Source organism: Centruroides sculpturatus, unplaced genomic scaffold, assembly GCF_000671375.1.
Source record: "Centruroides sculpturatus isolate CEXI.00-Female unplaced genomic scaffold, Cexi_2.0 scaffold246, whole genome shotgun sequence".
In the NCBI taxonomy this organism is placed as follows: Eukaryota; Metazoa; Arthropoda; class Arachnida; order Scorpiones; family Buthidae; genus Centruroides; species Centruroides sculpturatus.
The window spans coordinates 633937-655684 of record NW_019384771.1 but is presented as its reverse complement, the minus strand read 5'-3'; the positions used below and the strand labels follow the sequence as shown (position 1 = coordinate 655684).

General features: G+C 26.2%; 1 protein-coding gene across 3 annotated transcripts in view; it reads right to left on the bottom strand.

Annotated features, from left to right (window-relative positions):
• LOC111628988 (protein outspread-like) overlaps positions 1 to 21748 on the bottom strand; it is a 68695-nt gene that overhangs the window by 39859 nt on the left and 7088 nt on the right. The window contains exons 2-3 of one of the 3 annotated variants that reach the window (XM_023372848.1): positions 17791 to 17871; positions 1694 to 1759 (exon numbers count right to left, since the gene is read on the bottom strand). In XM_023372848.1, the coding sequence (XP_023228616.1) occupies positions 1694 to 1759; positions 17791 to 17871 (147 nt within the window). Of the gene's footprint in view, positions 1 to 1693; positions 1760 to 14629; positions 14706 to 17790; positions 17872 to 21748 lie in introns of those variants that run through there. The other 2 variants (XM_023372850.1, XM_023372849.1) reach the window with 2 other exon arrangements.

Genomic DNA, 21748 nt, shown 5'->3' with positions numbered 1-21748 from the left:
ACTTTATATTATTTCTACTTCCAATAATGATATTTCTTGTATTCTAGGATTTTAATTTGTTGTATCTACTTCATTAAGCAAGGCATACCTATATTAGTAACAATTTGAATCATTCATTTCTGAAAACAAGTCCAGCATTATGCATTCTGTTAACTATGCATTTCTATTGAAAATGATCTTCTAAAGAGATAGAGTATACTCCCAGAAAGGTGAAACAATTTTTTTTTTGTTTATCATTTCTGAATATATAAAATTGTATGATTTTTAATATACTCCGACATATGTATGTTAAGCTTACATATGTGGGAGCTACAGCAAGGAACCTGAAAGTATGCAAGTTTCTTTCGCTATAACAGAACAATCATTTTCAATATTAAAAATAAAAATTATTTAAGACCTAGTTTGGAATTCAGTCCTTCCTGAACCATAATCTTACTATTCTTTCAATACAATCAAAGTTACTGAAAAAGACATTGAAGTACTAATAAATCAATTTGAAAAAATATGGCATGTAAACTTAAGTTTGTTAAATTAAATAAATTTGTTAATTATTATTATTATTTTCCTTTATTCTGTGTATGTAAATTCATAGTTTACTTAAAAAGTGTGAATATGACTATGGTGTGTCAAAATGGAAAATGGCTATAGAATAATAAACAACATTTCTCAATAAGATTAAAAATTTGTCTTCCTTAAATAGAGATGTTGGAAATTATGAAAATGGTTTCAAGCTTTCTAAAATAAGATTTATTTTATATTAATAAATATTTTTTTAATAAAAATACTGTATATATATTACATTTTTATTTGTGATGTCAATTTTCATTTTTGTCATCAATTTTTGTCTCATTTAAAAAAGCATGAGGACACTCAGTGTTTGGCATGGCTCTGAATACATTAATTTACCAGATTGATTATAAAGATACCAACTCTACATTAAAAAATAGCATGTGACAGATCAATAGAGTTAGAACATTACAACAAAATGATCATGCATGTAGTTTTTTGACAGAAGTTTAATACATTACTTTAAATCATTAAAATTAAACTAGTATATTTTTAAGTCAAATTTGGATATTTTGAATTCATTAAAATCTTAAAATAATGATTTAAACTGTTTTAGCCAATGTCTTATTTCTCAAAAATTATAAATTTGTTTTATAAGTTTAATATAGAGTAGTGATATTATAATTTTCTTTAAAATATCATTACTGTATTCATATATAATACATAAATTAATTTATTTCTTCAAAACAAGAACATAATGTTTCTAAATAAGTATTACAATTTATTATGTTGAGAATTAAATTTATGTAAGAATTTTTAATTCTATTCTACATAATAATAATGCTATCATACTGCTTTACAATGAAATAATTATTTCATTAAAAATATTATTTTTACTATGCACTCTTTTTCCACCATTCATTTTCAGATTTATGATTTTTTTGTAAATATACAAATAAAATATTTATATTCATTTGTAAATAATTTTCTATTTTGCAAATTAACTGAATTACAACTAAATTAATATATGTATTTATTAATCTTTTTATAATATGATATCAAATAAGTAATTGTTATATTATAAATAAATTGCTTCAATTAAATTCTTAAATTTTAATCTAGATGTTTATTTGACTGAGATGTTTAAGATAAAATATTTACTTAACAAAAAAATTATAATACTTACATGTTCATCCACTGAATATGTAAGTTCACCATCATCATATAAAACAAACCACCTCCTCTGCCATCGCTACATAATTAAAAAATTTTAATTAATAATTTTTTGGATACACTTCTATGCTATGTATGAACATTGATTCATAAATTCAAAATTATTATTATTTTACTAATATTCACAAAAATTATATCTGGATTCATAGACTTTCATAATAATTAAATAAATTATCCATATCATAATTCAATTATAAATCTGAAAAAAGATTATGTAAATATCAAACAACATATAAACAACTAATACTTAATTTAATTATTCAAAATAAAAAATCTGGAAGCAAAAATCAGAGGTCTAGGTAGTGTAACAGGCAATGAATCTGCATAGTTGGCAGGAGTTATGGGTTAGATCCCACTCCATGCTGATCTTTTCTTCCAGAATATTTTATATTAAATTTTATTTATTTCTAATTACTGAATTTAACATGAGATGGCAACTTAACTGCCTACCTATAGCCAAATTACTTAAATCATTAATAGTTTATTAGCGACATTGTATAGATATCTGATTAGAATCTGGCAAATTTGTTTGAATAAGTATCTAAATTATAAATACAATTAATGAATTTAAAATTAAACTATGATCCAGAAAAAAAATAAGTTTTCTTCTTCTGTAATATAATTTATAAAAAGACCTGCCATTTATATGTTAGTGAATCCTAAAATATCACTTTAAAAAACATTTAAGAGATAATCTTCATAGTGTTGAAAAATTAAGTCCAATAACAAAAAAAAATTATTATTTCATTATTTTTACTATAAAATACTGTAAAAACTTTTTCCAGTGTAGAAAAGTATGAATACATCTACAATGAAGTACTAGTGGAAATATAAGAAAAAGAGGGAGGAGAAAAACAGCTGAAATGATATCTTCTAAACCACATACAAGTGACATGTTTTCAATGGCAATCTTGTAGGCATGGGATGTATAGCAATGCAAGCTGTGTGATAGTTTAATTTTTGTTTTAGAAATTTTTCTGTGAGACATACACTGATGTGAATTATGTAAATTGCACAGAAAATTATGGTATAATCATTGTATCTAAATCAATTGCATGTCAATCTAAATAGAATTTTATGGAGTGAGCAGATCATTCTCTTAAGATCTGATCTTATCTAGAAGATCTGTTTGTTTTTGATATTTTGGAAATAATTAAATCATTCAAATAATAGTAAATCCTTAATGATAAGATATTAGTTTCTTTGTATAGGAGTTTGAAAACTTTTGTCTTATCATTATATGAAGTTTTCAAGTTTTCAAACTCCTATACAAAGAAACTAATACCTTATCGTAAAGGATTTACTATTATTTGAATGATTTAATTATTTCCAAAATATCAAAAACAGATATTTTAGATAAGATCAGATCTTCAGAGAATAATCTGCTCACTCCATAAAATTCTATTTTAGATTGACATGAATTGCTCCTCAACTTGTTAAGAACAAATTACCATAAAATATAATTCCAATATATCAATAAAATTTATTATCTGGTTTAATATTAGCACTTGATATTTAAAACAAACATAAGAATCTGAAATAGAATACTATATTTTGGTGTTGGAAAACTAAACAATGAGCATTCCATTGTCATAGAAATTTAAAGTATATCTGTAATCTTCAAAAATGAGTACTGGTACATACATACTGGTATATAAGTTGTCCTCAAGAGTGTCACCTTAAAATTCTGGAACCAGATTCACAAATATCTCATATTTTAAGTTACATCAAATTTCCTTGTAAATTGCCACAAACAAAAAGTCTCTCATTCACAAAGCACATCATTACTTAAAACATTGAAAAAAGTCTCATAAATACCATGATATCTAATAGTTCTCATAAGTCAATGTACTAGGAAAGATAGTGTCCAAATACTTGGCTCCATCAGTAACTAATATAATTGATAGTTATTCTTGATTGTGTTTTAAAATATTTCTTACTCAACTTCTAAGATGTCATTGAATGCTGGAAAAAATTGATAGAATTCCTCACAATGGACTGTTATAAAGAATGAGATTTTTTTGCACAATTCAAAGTTATCTCTTCTTTAAACCAAAAAGCTATTATTTTCTCAAATTCTTTCAAACTTTGATATTTCTATTAATAAAACTTCCATATCAATTTTGGACACAGTTTTCTTTTATATTTTATTATTTCTATTGCTTTTCTTCTTCACGTCACTTATGAAGCATTTAAATTCTAACAAAATTGAGTTACTTCTTTGGACATTGCAAACGTGTAAAGTGAGAAAATTCTGAAAAAACAACATTAAGAAATATGTTCCAATTGGCTCTATTAAAATGAAAGCAGTCACTAGTGATGTCATATGATTCATTGTCATTACCAGTTTCTTCTGTTTTGTCATAAATGCTACATGTTTTGTGAATATGAAATATAAATTATTATTAGTTTCTGGAAACATTGTGATATTGGAGAGTTACTATGTCATATATTACAATATATTCATGAATGCAGTCACCAGTATAGACTTATACCTTCCTTGTAAGGTCAATCAACATGCAGTAAGCTGGCAATAGAAGAGATCCAATGTTGATAAGGTGTACAGCATATAATAAAACCACACCACTTTCATCATCAGAATACTAACTAATACCTTTATGTTTGATATAACTACTCTGTATAATGTATGGCTCATACAAAAAAAGGAATGTGGGCAACTGATCTAAGTAGGACACTAAGCAACCACTAAAAATATTAAGTAAATATTTTGAGTAAGAACTATTACAGCCTGCATCACGTCTACCAATCAGCACATTAAAACCAAAAATAATACTTCTAATAATATAGAGTATTAATTTATACAGCAAAGATTCATGATAGTGCCACTACATACAGTATATGATGATATAAATGTAGTATGCCTTTGTTTACATTCAGATATTGACAGTACATTATATTCATGTAAGACAGTTCATTTACACTGAAGTTTTCTTATTACATTAATCTCTATGTTAAATAGGTCAAATAATTTCACCAAACACAAATTTTAGTCAAAAATGTTTGTAAAAGTCTGCTGAGGTTATGGTAAATGGTGTACAATGATTATTATGAACACTGTTCAACTTGTTAAACAATATTCATTTTAAATCCACTATGTAAGTTAATCCTTAGTTTTGGAAAGATTTTTTTTTTCAGGCTTAAAAAAAAATCAACTTTATCAGCATATACAGTACTTCTCTACAAATTCCTAATTATAATTCTAAGAGAGTTTTTCTACACAGTAAAATTGTATTATTGGTATACAATAACTTTGATATAAAGAATCATCATAGATAATTAAAATTAGCATTTATCTTCCTTCAATATTATCAACTTTGATAAATATGAAAATAATTTTTTAAAACTGTTTACATAGTATCATTAAAAATTATAGCAAATTTCAAAAAACTAAAAAAACACTAATTTTAACCATCTTTAATATCAAAATTATAGCACAACAGAATTTCACTGTTTATGTACAAAAGAATTTGCCTAATTATATAAATTCTTTGAATTTGTAAGGAAATATCTGTTGCTTAGTAATGCTCAGGTACAAATATATCTGCAAACTTCTCTTATAGCAAAATTCTCACATTTTTCTTCTTCATCAAAGAGAATTTCCCATTTCAGATTATTCTCTTTGTTCATATATCAAAATAATGAATATAATAGTAAACACTAATACAAAGTAAATCTTACTGCTATATGAATTACTTTATTACAATTTGTTCATAACATGTTGAAGGTGGTCCTTGCAAGTAAATATAGTTATTTGTGCAGAGTTATACAAAATAAAATCCCATAAGTGAAGAATATAATGGATAATTCTTTCTAAATTAAGTTATGCAAAATAATAGATTCAATCATCTTGTATGCTTGTAACAAATACAGTTTTCATTAAAATATAGTTAATAATAATAATGAACATTAATACTTAATATATGAAATAAACAAAAGATTTTATAGTTAATAAAAAACCAAACATGAAACAAAATTCATTTCAAAACAGTGTATTTTGAAGCCATCAGATACAGCCTTAACTCATTCTAAACATAAAACTTTATTAGAGAACAGTTTTACAATACTAGCAACAGGATCTTGAATTTAAAATTTTAGAATTTATATACTAAGTGATCATAAAGTATTTCTATTTACAGCTGTCTGCAGAGACCTTTAAAGTTGGTCAAGTTGACTTATTCTTCATAACATATTAAAGATACTTTACAAAAAACATTCTAAAAAATCACTAACAGAAGAACTTGACATTACAAGTAGAGAGTAAATGGTAATGATGCATTCATTCTCTGTAATTGTAAAATAAAACAAATGAACTTTAAATCTAGAAATAAAGAATGACCAATGAATTCTACTTGTCTGCTAGTTTACATAAAGGAATTATCTTGCTGTGTTTCAATAAAAAGTACAATAGTTTCTTTTGTGAGCTGGTAAAGGATACAGCGACATCATCAAGTTTTCATTTATATATATAATAAAAAAAGTAAAAATAAAAATATATATTTTTATTTTTACTTGAGTACATATAAAAACAAAAATATATATTTTTATTTTTATATGTACTCAATTCACTGTATAAAAATCACCATGTATGTACTGTATAATACTTGTGGGATGAGGGAACCAGTGGTTACAAGGATTTAGTCAGGGTGTGCTCTGTGACATGGTGTAGCAACAGAAAATCCATTGACATCAAACAAAGAAGGTTGTAGTCAAGAACTTTGTGATGATCAATAAAAAATGACTAAACTTCCAATTAAGAATCAAAAATTATTTAAACCATAAATATCGCACTCTTATATTAAAACTTTTCTAACATAACTATTATTGTCAGGATCGACATTACATGTTAAATTTAATGTCCACATGTAACTTTTATATTGCCAAGAAATTATATGCAAGTAATCAAGTTAAAAGGTTTTTGTTGACAATCACATTAGTTATTAGCTGCTTATATTTTCTGAATAAAAGAAAGGTTTCCATTTGTATATATTCACTTGATTCACATTCATCTACTTCACTTTTGACTCAAGCATACTTAACATCATTGTCACTCATTCTTAAGTTGAATATCTGAGTAATCAGGCTCTTATCAGCAAACTTGCAAATTTACATATTTAAAAACTGTATTCAAAAATCAGTGTGCTCAGTAATATGAAAGAACTCATCTGTACTGTAACTTTTTACTAGCAATATTGTTAGTAATTTTTCAAGGATAGAAATATAACCTTGAAAAGTCATGCTTTTGAAGTGTTCTCCCAAAAGTCACAAAGATAAGACACACAAAGTAGCCATCCTATCAGAAATGAGTGATTTCTCTGTCCTCAGTAACATATTGTTGCAACAGTTACTATACAGATCAATGGATATGAGATTTTTTATACTCCACTATGTATAAAAATGATCAAAATCAATCTATTTTGATCATTTTTGATCATGATAAAGTTATATAATGATTAACATTGTTCATCAAATGCTGAGAAAAACAGGTTAAAGTCTTGTTTGATAATTTTCTTTAGATTGATGAGAAATTTTTCTGTAAATCTACTCAATATAATAAGTTTCAGTAAGTATAAAGACATTTTTTGGGTTACATGAAGATTTTTCTTAGCTAAAATGTGACTGCTAAATATTCACAATTCTTTTTAGGTATAGATAAAGTCCCATCACATCTTCCACAACCAGGATTCCACCTCCATTTAAGCACAAAATGCAACAAATTATGCAGAGAATGTTACTTGTGGTTCGAAAAGGCATATCCAAGTGTCTTCATACTGCTTGGGCTTTGCTGGAATTATCCATAATCATACTGGACTTTATATGTTATCTACTTCATAACAGCATGAATTAATCTTCAGTCTGTTATGGATAAATTAGTTTATATACTCTTCCTGGTCTCATTCCACAAACTGACAATCATGTATCATATGATTTCCTCAAATCAAGCAATTATTTGTCTGAAGACACATTGAATCAATGGCCTTCTTTGCAACTGTTTACATTATTAAAATTCTTGAAGTACAGGGATTATGCAAAGTACAGTACATATGCTATTGAAAATAAGCAACCAATCTGATTGATTTATTAATTAAATATTGTTTTTATAATAAATCTTCATAAGCAAAGTACATTTAGGCAAAGTATGAGCTACCACAATTTCAGTATCTACAACTACAGTATAGCTTGAAATGTTTCATGTCTTTCTGTATACTCACAATGACATGTAGACATCTAATTATATGAAAATTTTAAATGCTTTCTCTCTGATTACAATGTTAAATTATTTCTGGAGGTGATTTTTGGAACCATTTTTTCCTTGTTCTGAAGAGTATTTCTAGTAAGTTTGAGTTTTGGATGATAGCAATTCCCCAATTACGATCATATTGTATCTAACACTATTTTTCAACTAAACTTAATATTACCTTTTTTATATTGAAGACTATAAATATTTTTAAACAACAACTGCAAGTTGTTTTTAACTCTTGTAAGACAGGTATCAAATGAATGACCTGTATGATTGAATTATATGTACAGTATGTCTAGAAGGGAAAAAACTTGAGTGGTGATCTGGATAGTGTAACTTAAGTGTGTAGTTCAAATACCATTCCAGATTTAAGATGGCTGAAAGAGCATTCAAATTAAATATAATACAATTTGAAATAATTAACATATTAGAAATAAGAACTGCATTGCTTAAATTTAGTTTCTTCAATTATAAATTATATATTAACTAAAGTCATGGAATTGTAAATCAATAAATCCCAGTAACATATTTTTGTTTTAGGTGCATGCGTGGAAATAAATTATGTAATACAAAATCAATATATTCATATTTAATTTGTATGTTATGACTGTTATTAATCTTATCTCTCATTAATGAGACTAATATATCTTTGCATAATAAAAGTTTAATATATTTCATTTCAATTTTAGAATTCTTTTAATGATACTATTTTAAATACAATTAGAAAATTACATTTTCTAAATATTAAAAACATTTCTAATTACATACATTACATGATTCTGTTCTTATAAAACTAATCTTCATTTTCTATTAAAAATCCCATGTAGAAAATTATTTGATATATCAGAAGAAAGTATACTTTAAGCTTTAAAGATAATTATAATTCTATTCTAAGAATATGGTCTCAGGTTAAAAAAAAATATAGTGCTGAACTCAGTTCATCTATTATAAAATTCCATCTTTAGAGTATCATATTCAGAACAGATTAGTAAATTACTCTTGCAACGCATTTAGTCTATTGATACATCAATAGACTAAAATGTTATGGACAATAATATGAGCATTAGAGATGCAATTATCCATTTGTTTCTCCAACACAATATTCATCATATTAAAGTAGATAATATATATATAGTGAACAGCTTGCTATCCATTATTATAAAATTGATTATAGGCTATATTATTGGTATTAGTATAGTGTTATTGGTTTTACTGATTAATAAGATTATATTGATTGCTAAGATATATATTAAGAATTGTTAATAAGGCTCTACAGTTCTCATTTCTACAAATAGCAAGCTATAATGAGATTTAGACCCATTTAATATCCTTCATATATAGAAAAATAAAATATGCTTTTAATTAATTTAAAAACAAAACAGACCAGTTAGATGATTAATGCCATTAAATTACAGAAGACAAGTTACATGATGACATCAGGTAATAAACAATTTTATACGTGTTTTTATGAAACTAATTTGATAATTCATTAAATATAGAAGTTATCGGTTCACTAATATCTATACAAAGAATTATATAAGTTTAAAAACTTTAAACAAAATAGTTTTCAAAATTATTTAATACAAAAGACTGTTTTTATTACAACTTAATATTTTGTTATTGCATAACCAAACCTATATATTGTAAAAAAGTGATTGAAGATTTTATTATTAACAGTGAAACTATCTATTAGTCACTATTTCCCAAAGAAAAAAATAGCTTAGAAAAAAATATAATTTAAGCTTATAATTTTTTCTTGTATTATATAATATAGTGACATTCCATTAACCTGACATTGTTGGGACTGACATGGCGCCAAATTATCAAATATGCTGCCTTATTCAGACGGTAGAAGTTTTTCCAGTTTTTTTCAATCCCCTAGACACAATTTTACATATTTTCACATGTAAACTATACAAATCTGGCTTTTATGATTGTTTAACACACCATTTCAATTTTTTCAGGTTATTCCTACTCTTGTTTGGCTTGAAACAAGCCCCTACTATTCTTACTTTGTGCTTTATACACTTTAAGCACACAAAAATACAGACACACTAATTATCAAAGTACGTGAACAGTAGTGTACTGTAGCTGTTTCCATGATAATTTCATTGATTTCAAGTGAGATAAATATTTCCGATTCTCATATCAAACTTGTACACTAATGTCTTGCAAAGTTTAGAAAAATTATGCATGAACTAACTGGTTTCACCTAGCACAGAATCATGTCTTGGCATTCATCTCTAAAAGAACTCATGCCCCTTTCACAGAACTGCACGTTTTGAGCACTTTTACACAAAAATCTTAACTTCCAACCTTTTCCAACCTAATCAGCACATCAATAACCTGACAACAAGATTGACCTGCCAGCTTATCAGATGTCAGGTTAACAGAATTTCACTGTACATACTTTAATATTGTGATTTTTAAATCAGAGGTTATTATCAAGAATTTGTCTTGAAAATTTGAGAAAAATCATGTTAATTTTGTTTTATTCTCACTTTCTGTAATTCCTGTAGCAATTTCTTAAGAATTTTGGGAATTAATAATATTTATTATTGTTTAAACACATGTTATGCAAAATAACACTTGCTAAATATACAAAAGCAATTTTAAGTACAAGTACTTATTGTATATAGAATAATATGGGATCACATCAAAGTCTTGAAAAATATCCATACCAAATTTTTCACTTCTAAATATACAAGTTTTTTTATTTCACAATAAGAAAAACAAAAAAACTTTTTTTTTAAATTATCCTATACTTGAAATGTTTGTTTCAAGCTAGTTGCAAGTAAATAATACTTGCATTCCCACTTAATATCAGTAATTCATTCCTGAAAATCAAATGCTCAGTCTATAAACATTAATTGGAAGTCAATTTCTCATTAGTTTAAAATACAACAAGCAATTATAATGAATTACAATTTCTGTTGATTTCCTAAAATTTAACCAACACTCAGCAAAAATATACCTATCTATAAGTAACAAGCTATCATATTACACTAACTCAAAACATCACTATCTGAGCATCAATTAATTAATATAATTTTTAACAAATAATTACTTTATATGCACCAGCATGCACAGTCTACATGCTGCATTATAAATATTAACTTTTTTGACATTTGGCACACTTTTGAATGCCTTGATATGATTCTTATGTTTGAAACTATATTTGAAACTTACATAACTCTAGACTTTTCCTACATAAACATAACTTTTTAAACAAAACTGTGTCCTGAAAACTAAAAACAAAGTTTTCCCTATAAAAATATCAGCCAAAAAATGCTTTATCAAAAAATATATGCACATTCTTTAAAGTTTGGATATTAAAAATAAAGAAATGTTCAGATAGAAAAATGTTAACTAAACACACAAGGGGCGTGCTTGTATATCAATAATGATAATTTGCAGAAAAGAATTTATATGCAAATTTACATATAGCTTTAAATTATAAAACTTTAATTTAACAAAACAATTCCTTTGGATTTCAACAGAATGTAAATCTTTCAACTGAAAATAAATACTAAACTGTTTTACCTAAATATAAATTGAAATAATACAAAAACAATCATATTTCATTTTTTTATTCTCAATAGAAAAACATCTCAAATTATCAAAAACAAAAAGTATGCAATAAAGAGAATTCTCAAATCTCAAGAATCAAAAATGTTGAAAATTCAGGAGTACTAAATGCACATATAAACCTTAATAATCATAAAAAAAATATACTTTTACAGTTAATGTATTTGTTTTGTTTAAATGTTATTTTTGATTTTTCTAGAAACTTACTCTCACATTTAAATAAATATTTTATTTTCACATTTGACTGTTTTGATTCCTAACTATAATCTTAAATGCAACAGTATTTGATCAAGTTAATTGTGAAATCAAATGTTAAGAAATGCTTTGATATCTATTACATAAATAAAATAATTCCATATCTGATATATAATATTTATTTTAAATTTTAAAATTTAAATTAAAGATGGGGAAATGTTACTTTTCTCAAATTTGATATTCAAATATTAATCAAATCTTGAATATTTTGAAAACCTCAAATACTTAGTGAACTTAATTAACTAACTAAATTTAATAAGTTAATTAATAAATGTTAAATAATAATTATTTGATTTGTTTTTATATATTTCTATATATTAATAAATTAATAAAGTAAAACAAAGTAAAAAAGAATTTACTAAATTATAAGAAATAAAATGTCAATCCTTTTAACTTTTACAATGCCTTTTTTTAGCAACTTATCTTAACTATAATAAATTAATAATTGCTCTCATTCTCACCTACTGCAGACTTATTTATGAAAAGAAACACTAACACTTTCAGGATCTAGTTCATTCCCTTTCTGGATGCAAATTAAACTGAAAGTACCAAAGAGGCACTGTCTGTACATGACATGATACTGAAGGTATTCATACATTTTTCAATGTCATATTCAAAATCTCTAAATACAAAAAATATAATACAATATTGTTTTCTTCTTTTAGTAAGATATCAATAGTTACTATATTTTTAAACTAATTCTTAAACATTTATATCATCTTTCCTATGATGCTAACTGAAGTTTTTTCATTATCATCATATTTCATTTATAGTCTTATATGTTCATTTCTTAATTGGACAGATAATTAAATTAGAATTTTATATGCTGAAGAAAGCTGAATGTATCCATTATCAATTATAACTAATACATAAAAAATATTAGAAAGCCTGATATGTTATGTTTTCTAAATTCTAGCCTAAAAGTGATCAGATCACTTTCCATGATTTTGTAACATTCTTGAAGTCTGAACATTTGCACAAAATATTAAAAGGAAAAGTTAAGTCATTGTTCTTGCATCTAGCCTATAGGAAAACTCCTGGTTTTGCAGCTTTTTTTCTGATGATACAAGTGCCTCTTATCTGCTGTAGCACACTACTCAAAAACTAATTGTTCCATACAATTTGCTACAATTTTGAAACTTATTCAAAATTATAATAATTTAAGATTTGGTGTAGAGTAAAAAAAAATTCCAATAAAATTTTACGAAAATGGAAATTTTAAATTTTTCTACTTAAATTAAAACAATTGTTCTTTTTAATATTGTTTACATCATATCATATATAAAGAATGCTGTTGAAAATTAAATCTTTTCTATCTTCAGCTAGGATTCAATTAATTATAATATGAAAAAATCATAATAAAATTTAAAATCTGGTTTTCACATTTAAAATAGATCTTAAGATAAAGTTTACAACACCATAACCTATACAAAATTAATTTTTGATAAAGTGAAATACTTTTGTAATTGTAATAAATTGTCTCATGTATGTTTCATGAATTGTATAAAACTAAATATAAAATTACTATGTACTGTACTTCAGATTATTAAATATTAAGAATAATACTATTTAAATATTCAACTTACACTGTTATAGTAGTTAATAGTAATAATAATAATAATAATAATATATTTTTCATAGATTAAAAACATATTTTATAATTTAAGTATTTATTATACTTAAATAAATAAATAAGTGTCTTAAAGCTATTTTTTAACAAAAAAAGTTTACACAATAATAGAGGTTCTTAAAAAAGTTTTGTCATTTAGTAAAGTATTTTAATAAAAAATGTTTCAGGCTAATCATTTAGCTATCTTCAGCTTAGATTATGTTATGAAACAGAAATAAATAGAACGTAAAAATAAACATAATGAAGTATATGAATTATGACTGTTCTTGCATTCCTAGTATATATTTAGTGTTATAGGCAACTGCATTAATATAAAGATAGCATAAAAATAATCTAAAAGTAAAAGAAAAAAATTCATTCTATCTATAAACAATGCTAAAATATTTACACTCTTCAACTTACAAAACTAATTCAAAATAAATAAAACTCTTTTTATAGAAAATTTTTACTAGATTAAAGATAATCTACATATTTTCTTCCTTCAATTTATTTATAGTTTAAACAAGTTATATTAATGTTTATTTTTTTATATGGTAGAATATTTAATGTTTTTATGGTGCTGGTTTTAAACCTCGGGCAATTTTTATGCAACACAGCATATATAATTTTAAGCGAGCTTNCTCTAAAACTTACTTTTGAAACTTATATTTCATTTACATTATTAAACTACTGTAGAAAACTGATCAATTAACAGGTAGTATTTAAGATATTAGTTTTTAAATACTATAGACAAACGTTTAAGTAATTAAAAAATAAGTGGAAAACATCCCCTAAGCCCTATTTAAGTAGACAGCGGTACCGCCAAGACAGAAGAAAATTAAAGCGAGTGTAATAAACAAAAAAAATGTGTCTTAACTACTGAATTAATTATAGATAACAATCAATCGAGTGTTATTTTTCACTGAAAAAGTTTTCTGGGTCATATAATTAGAAGTCTCGATAAATTACCAAACTTCTTTTCAAACGAGTAACGAGGTGGTTAAAAAAAAAAATTGGTGGACAAACACGTCATTTGTCCGACTGTCACAGACAATGCCCTTGAAATCGGAGGAAAAGACTTAACAAAACTAAACATCCAGAATTAAACTGGGAAATTAGTTTTTCAGGTCAATGTAATCTTACCGAACTCTACATAAAAGTAAAAGAAAAAAACTTACTTTTGTTCTGTTAATGGAAACAGTGAAGTCCCAATCAGGAGCAACGAATAAATATCCACATTTTGAAACTTTTCTTGTTGCCTAAAAAAGAAAAAACAAAAACAAAATTTAAACTATAAAAACACGGAAGAAAACGCATATATAGTTAAATATCTATACATTAATAATAAATTACAATAAATTAATCTTATTTAGAATAATCGCATGACACAGGAAAACTCGTATATCAATCAATCTCTCCTGAAGAAAATACATTCGATCGATACGTACTTTTTACGCTACAAAATTTGATATTTTTATCTCGTATATTTCCTTAAATATACTATAAAAATTGACGGATATGTTAAAACTCGTTCCGTTTTTTTTTTATTTGCATATAAGCGATTGTCTTTATATCGAATTCTGATATATCGATAACCGTCGCAATGCTTTCAGGTTAATTATAGCTTTCGTTTGAACGATACTATCGGTACTCTATATTTTATTCTATTTAAAAAAAAAAATCCGTTTGTGTGTCGTTTCTTCTATTATATATATTAACAGTTAGCAAAAGAACTTCGTTAGAAAATCCTTAAAAATCGCGTAAAGATAATGTTATCAAATAAAGTCGAGGAGGAGAAAAAGCTTGTTAAATAGCAAAATTCTTTCGAATATATTTAATAACCACTTCCTTTCTATAAAAAAAAAAAAAAAAGAAAAAAGTTTCTCGGAAATCGGCAAAGAGCCAAGAAGGACCACACCTTCATCTATCCTATCAAATTTCCCTTGAAACAATAACAAGTTCGACTCTTGCATAAGGGATTTGTTGCAGCTGTGAAAATATTTCTTTTCTGTAAATATTTAATAATCGCTCGGCTTCTGGGCATTTAACACTTTTAATAAATAAATAACAACAACTAGATAAAGCACTAATTATACTAAAAAGGTACATAACCAGTTTTTTTTTCTTTCCTAATTTCATTTTTTTTCATTCTAATCTATTTTACTACACATTACAACGGAAAAAATTTACAAACGAGCCGGTCGATTTACAAATGTGTGCAGGTGTTAACTGAATTTTTATAGCACATCCATGCATTTTAGATCAAACCTGTTACTTAGCATAACGCCTTATGTTTTAATAATTACGGATAATTTTCTATTCCTTTCTTGGAATTGCCCTTAATCCTCTTAGATTATAAAATCCTACTTCCAACTGTTAAATGTCAAAATTATTATTATTATTATTATTTTAAATGTTAATTCTTATTAATCTTATTCAAAATTAAATTTCTTAGAAAAATACTCATACAAGGGGAGAAAAACCATAAAAAGTTTAAATTATAGAAGGAATATTCCATTATTTGCATATTATTTCTGCATTGAGATAGACATTGAAATTTGAACTTTGATTAAAATCTCTTTACTTTATAGGCATTTACATTTTTCATATTTATCGAAATATTTTTAAAATATACTAACTTCAAAAAATTAACTTTTCTACATGTAACATGTAAAAATATTCTCAAAGAAGTTTCCTGAAGAATATATTTATTTAGAAAATGTAACCTTAGATGTCCTTCAAGTTGATAATTTAATTTTCTACCCTTGTTACATTTTTCTGATGCAGAAAACAATTTGAGTTTCATTTCGTGATTATTCTTTAATTTTCTCTTTCTTTCACACTTTCTTAAACTCGTTAAATTGCTTACTTTTCTGAAATTTAAGTAACCAATATATTTTTGGAATATTAATTACCGTTTCTCCTTCTAATTAATTGATTAAAACAATTGGTATATTCAAATATTCCCTTTATATTAACATCAGTATAAAATGAACTCGCCAGAAGATAAAAATTGTTAAGAAATAATAAATTATTTATTATAACAATAAACAAAATGTAAGTTTAAAGGATGTTTATAAAAATTACTCTTATCAAAGAAGGATCTTAGTATACTTCAAATACATATTTGGAAATCCAACAAGCTCCAAACTAATAGGTAGTATAAATTTACACTTAAAAACAAAAAAAAATGAATGATTAATGTACATACTTATGCATATTTTCTTATCGGTATATTTTTTATTTGCCTTAATTAAGCAAGCCACAGAAAACAAAGTACTACTGTGAAAAAATAAATGCAAATGGAACTCCAAAAACAAATGTTACTTTTATACTAAATTTAGAATGTCTATCTTTGTTTTGGATTATATAACAGGAAAATGTATCGCTCGATATAATAAGAGCTTATGAATATTACCATTGAAGACATTTTTCAAGGTGGTACCAAAGACAAATTTCTAATTCTAAGTCTGAATAATTAATTATTCAGACTTTGCTTTATTTGCTCCATTCTAAAAATTCTCCACACAATACCTCCTTTCTGAAATTAAAGCAGATCAAGTACTTAAATACTGTTTATCTTAACTTTTCAAAGCAAGACAGATGTCAAGTGATTTAAATTAATCAGGATCAGCTGTATCTTCAAAGAGCCATGTGACTTTACTTCTTATCCTTCATATACAATCTCTAAGATGTAATTACAGTGTATGACATTAGAAGTAAATTTATGCCTATTTAAGTGCTGTAAAGTGTTCTAACTTTTCAACATATACAACGCTTTATAATGTTTCCAAGAATTTATCTCTAAAACTTACTTTTGAAACTTATATTTCATTTACATTATTAAACTACTGTAGAAAACTGATCAATTAACAGGTAGTATTTAAGATATTAGTTTTTAAATACTATAGACAAACGTTTAAGTAATTAAAAAATAAGTGGAAAACATCCCCTAAGCCCTATTTAAGTAGACAGCGGTACCGCCAAGACAGAAGAAAATTAAAGCGAGTGTAATAAACAAAAAAAATGTGTCTTAACTACTGAATTAATTATAGATAACAATCAATCGAGTGTTATTTTTCACTGAAAAAGTTTTCTGGGTCATATAATTAGAAGTCTCGATAAATTACCAAACTTCTTTTCAAACGAGTAACGAGGTGGTTAAAAAAAAAAATTGGTGGACAAACACGTCATTTGTCCGACTGTCACAGACAATGCCCTTGAAATCGGAGGAAAAGACTTAACAAAACTAAACATCCAGAATTAAACTGGGAAATTAGTTTTTCAGGTCAATGTAATCTTACCGAACTCTACATAAAAGTAAAAGAAAAAAACTTACTTTTGTTCTGTTAATGGAAACAGTGAAGTCCCAATCAGGAGCAACGAATAAATATCCACATTTTGAAACTTTTCTTGTTGCCTAAAAAAGAAAAAACAAAAACAAAATTTAAACTATAAAAACACGGAAGAAAACGCATATATAGTTAAATATCTATACATTAATAATAAATTACAATAAATTAATCTTATTTAGAATAATCGCATGACACAGGAAAACTCGTATATCAATCAATCTCTCCTGAAGAAAATACATTCGATCGATACGTACTTTTTACGCTACAAAATTTGATATTTTTATCTCGTATATTTCCTTAAATATACTATAAAAATTGACGGATATGTTAAAACTCGTTCCGTTTTTTTTTTATTTGCATATAAGCGATTGTCTTTATATCGAATTCTGATATATCGATAACCGTCGCAATGCTTTCAGGTTAATTATAGCTTTCGTTTGAACGATACTATCGGTACTCTATATTTTATTCTATTTAAAAAAAAAAAATCCGTTTCTTCTATTATATATATTAACAGTTAGCAAAAGAACTTCGTTAGAAAATCCTTAAAAATCGCGTAAAGATAATGTTATCAAATAAAGTCGAGGAGGAGAAAAAGCTTGTTAAATAGCAAAATTCTTTCGAATATATTTAATAACCACTTCCTTTCTATAAAAAAAAAAAAAAAAAGAAAAAAGTTTCTCGGAAATCGGCAAAGAGCCAAGAAGGACCACACCTTCATCTATCCTATCAAATTTCCCTTGAAACAATAACAAGTTCGACTCTTGCATAAGGGATTTGTTGCAGCTGTGAAAATATTTCTTTTCTGTAAATATTTAATAATCGCTCGGCTTCTGGGCATTTAACACTTTTAATAAATAAATAACAACAACTAGATAAAGCACTAATTATACTAAAAAGGTACATAACCAGTTTTTTTTTCTTTCCTAATTTCATTTTTTTTCATTCTAATCTATTTTACTACACATTACAACGGAAAAAATTTACAAACGAGCCGGTCGATTTACAAATGTGTGCAGGTGTTAACTGAATTTTTATAGCACATCCATGCATTTTAGATCAAACCTGTTACTTAGCATAACGCCTTATGTTTTAATAATTACGGATAATTTTCTATTCCTTTCTTGGAATTGCCCTTAATCCTCTTAGATTATAAAATCCTACTTCCAACTGTTAAATGTCAAAATTATTATTATTATTATTATTTTAAATGTTAATTCTTATTAATCTTATTCAAAATTAAATTTCTTGCAGACAGAAAGGGAGAGAGAGAGAGAGAGAGAGAGAACCCCTAGTGAGACATTGGAAAGATGCCAAAATGTACTGTACGACGATTAAAAATTCAAAAGTGCTAATTTTATTGAAAGGAAAGATTTTAATTTTTTTTCGAATTTAAAATTACATTTTGAAGTTTGCGCAACTTTGATTGATTAATGGGATAAATTGGAAAAAAAAAACTTCTCGCAAGATATACCTTATCAAATTAGTTTCTTTTCGTCACGTGCGAATACTCTAAATTATTACCGATTTTTACATCCTTTATCATTATATAATTCCGTAAATATTTAATAGCAAACTATTCGGCATGATATGCACTGTCGATCAAACGGATGCACATACCGTAATTAGCATATGGAACTAATCATAGTCATTACAAAAAGCAAACATTGTATAATTGCAGGAATTTCACTTTTTAATATCTGTCATCATTAATTCTGTGAAAATAAGTTAGAAAAATCTTTCAACTGACTCAAAACGCTGTGAATCCGGCACAGGAATAAGAATAAAAAACAAAACAACACAGTTTGAAAGATGATCATTCATGAGTAACGGCCATATTTGTGAACAAAATTATTACATAAACAGAAATATTCTCGATAATATTCAAATTATTCATATTCGAAACTTCGTTGAACTCATTAAAAACTTGAGTATATTTAACTAAGTTTACGAATATAAAAGAAAATATTTAGTCAAATCGAAAGTTTTCTAGTAACTATGTTATAAAAAACGTGAGCTGTAAAGTTTGAAGATCGAATAAACGCATTCTCAGATCGTCAATCTGTTCAATAAAAACATTTAGGAGAATGAACCGTACAATGCAGTAAATAAATCTATACAATAGAAAGTTCGCAGCTGCCTGAGATCTTCAAGAACTAGTTGAAAGCTTATAAGATATTAAGTGTTGAAAACACAATTCTTTCAATAATATTTTAATTGTGTAGCTTCATTTGTAACATTGTTAATAATAAAGATGCGTGTGTGTGCGTGTTATATACTGTATATTTATACACACACATTCGCGCACGTTATAGCTTATAACATATAAAGAATACTGTGAACATATTTACTGAGAAAGACACTATATACTTTCTAAAAATAAACAGAACGTCATTTCTATATTTACTTTTGTGGTCCAACCCAACTGGACAGGACAAACCAAAAGACTAAATTTGTCACTGACAGTTTATTCTAACAGAAGGCAGACGAGGAAAGATGTCACAGATGCTTTCTCCAACAGTTTATTGCTATGGAATCACGTAACACAGAATTTTTTTAGTTTTAAAACTACATATATTTCATACAGGTGTACTTTTTGTAAAAAAAAAAAAAGCTTTATAACCCAGTTGCATTTCCGGCTTTCACAGGACATGAAATCAGTCGGCTTTCTATTGCCAGGAATTCTTTACATCCTTTTCATTCAGTTTCAGTAGGGTCCACGCCACGCCTTAAAAGCTATGCATTTCTATTCTAAACTTCGTCATACGAAATAAGAGTAACACATTTAACTCTTTTTATAAAATGCACGATATTCTTATCAAATAAATGATCTTAATTTTGTTGAGAATTACGTAAAATTTATCTATCCTGAAAATCTAACAGCTATTGATGCTTGTGTTCTTTAAAAACAGAAAAACACGTCAAACGAAATTTTTAAATTACAACTTAAACAAAATGATTTTTGAATCATACTTTTAAATGTAATATTCAATTGTTTCAAGTTTGCAGATGGTTCTCTTTATATGTATATGAACAGTATATAAATAAAAAGTTAGGGCTGTAGACAATAGTCTATGTATACTATGACGCTTAATGGCGGTCATTAGATATAATAGACAGATCAAATCGTGATCGTACCTAAGTTTATATATTTTTCTTATTACAGATACCTTGCTCAATATCTAGGTATTTCGTCTATGCGCATGATTAGTAAGAATGCAATAATTGCTTCTATGCATTCTAAGCATACTAAGTGACCGCATCAGTTGTTTCGAACGGCTAAATTTAACTAATAGTTGAAATTTCATGAACAATTAGACATTCTGCATTAGACAGATTCATAATGCTTCACAGATGAGCTCGTTTAGATCAATGCGCCTTTGTGAAAACAAATCGTGCACCTATAGAAACAATGGATTTGTGAATAGAGTTGTTTATTCGTAGGGCACGAGGTTCGCCATTCTTTGATTCCTAAATTAGTCGCACGTCTCTTAATGATGTTGCAATTTCTAGCAACAATGCACAGTATTCTGCACTAATTCCATTCCATGAACTCAGAGGCGGATCCACAGAGACTTTTAAGTCCCCCATTGGTACAAAAAAAATATTTTATAAATATGTTTATCCGATCATCCTAATACAATTGTCTTTCACGTGTTAATAAAAAAAGGTGCTTAATTATTCAAAATATTGTTAATTTTTGAGTTAGCCCGATTTAGTTTCTTCAGCCATTGACTCTCATATTACATTATTATTAAATTATATTGCTAGATGTCTGAACAAAAGAATACCATTTAATAGACATAGAAGTGATTTAAAGTATTATGGAAAAAGTAAACAAATAAGAGGTTATAGTTCTAAATTTTCATAGCCCACAGCTTTAACTTTTAACAGAATGTCCTAATTTACAAAGCAGATTATTTTTAACAGATGAATGACACA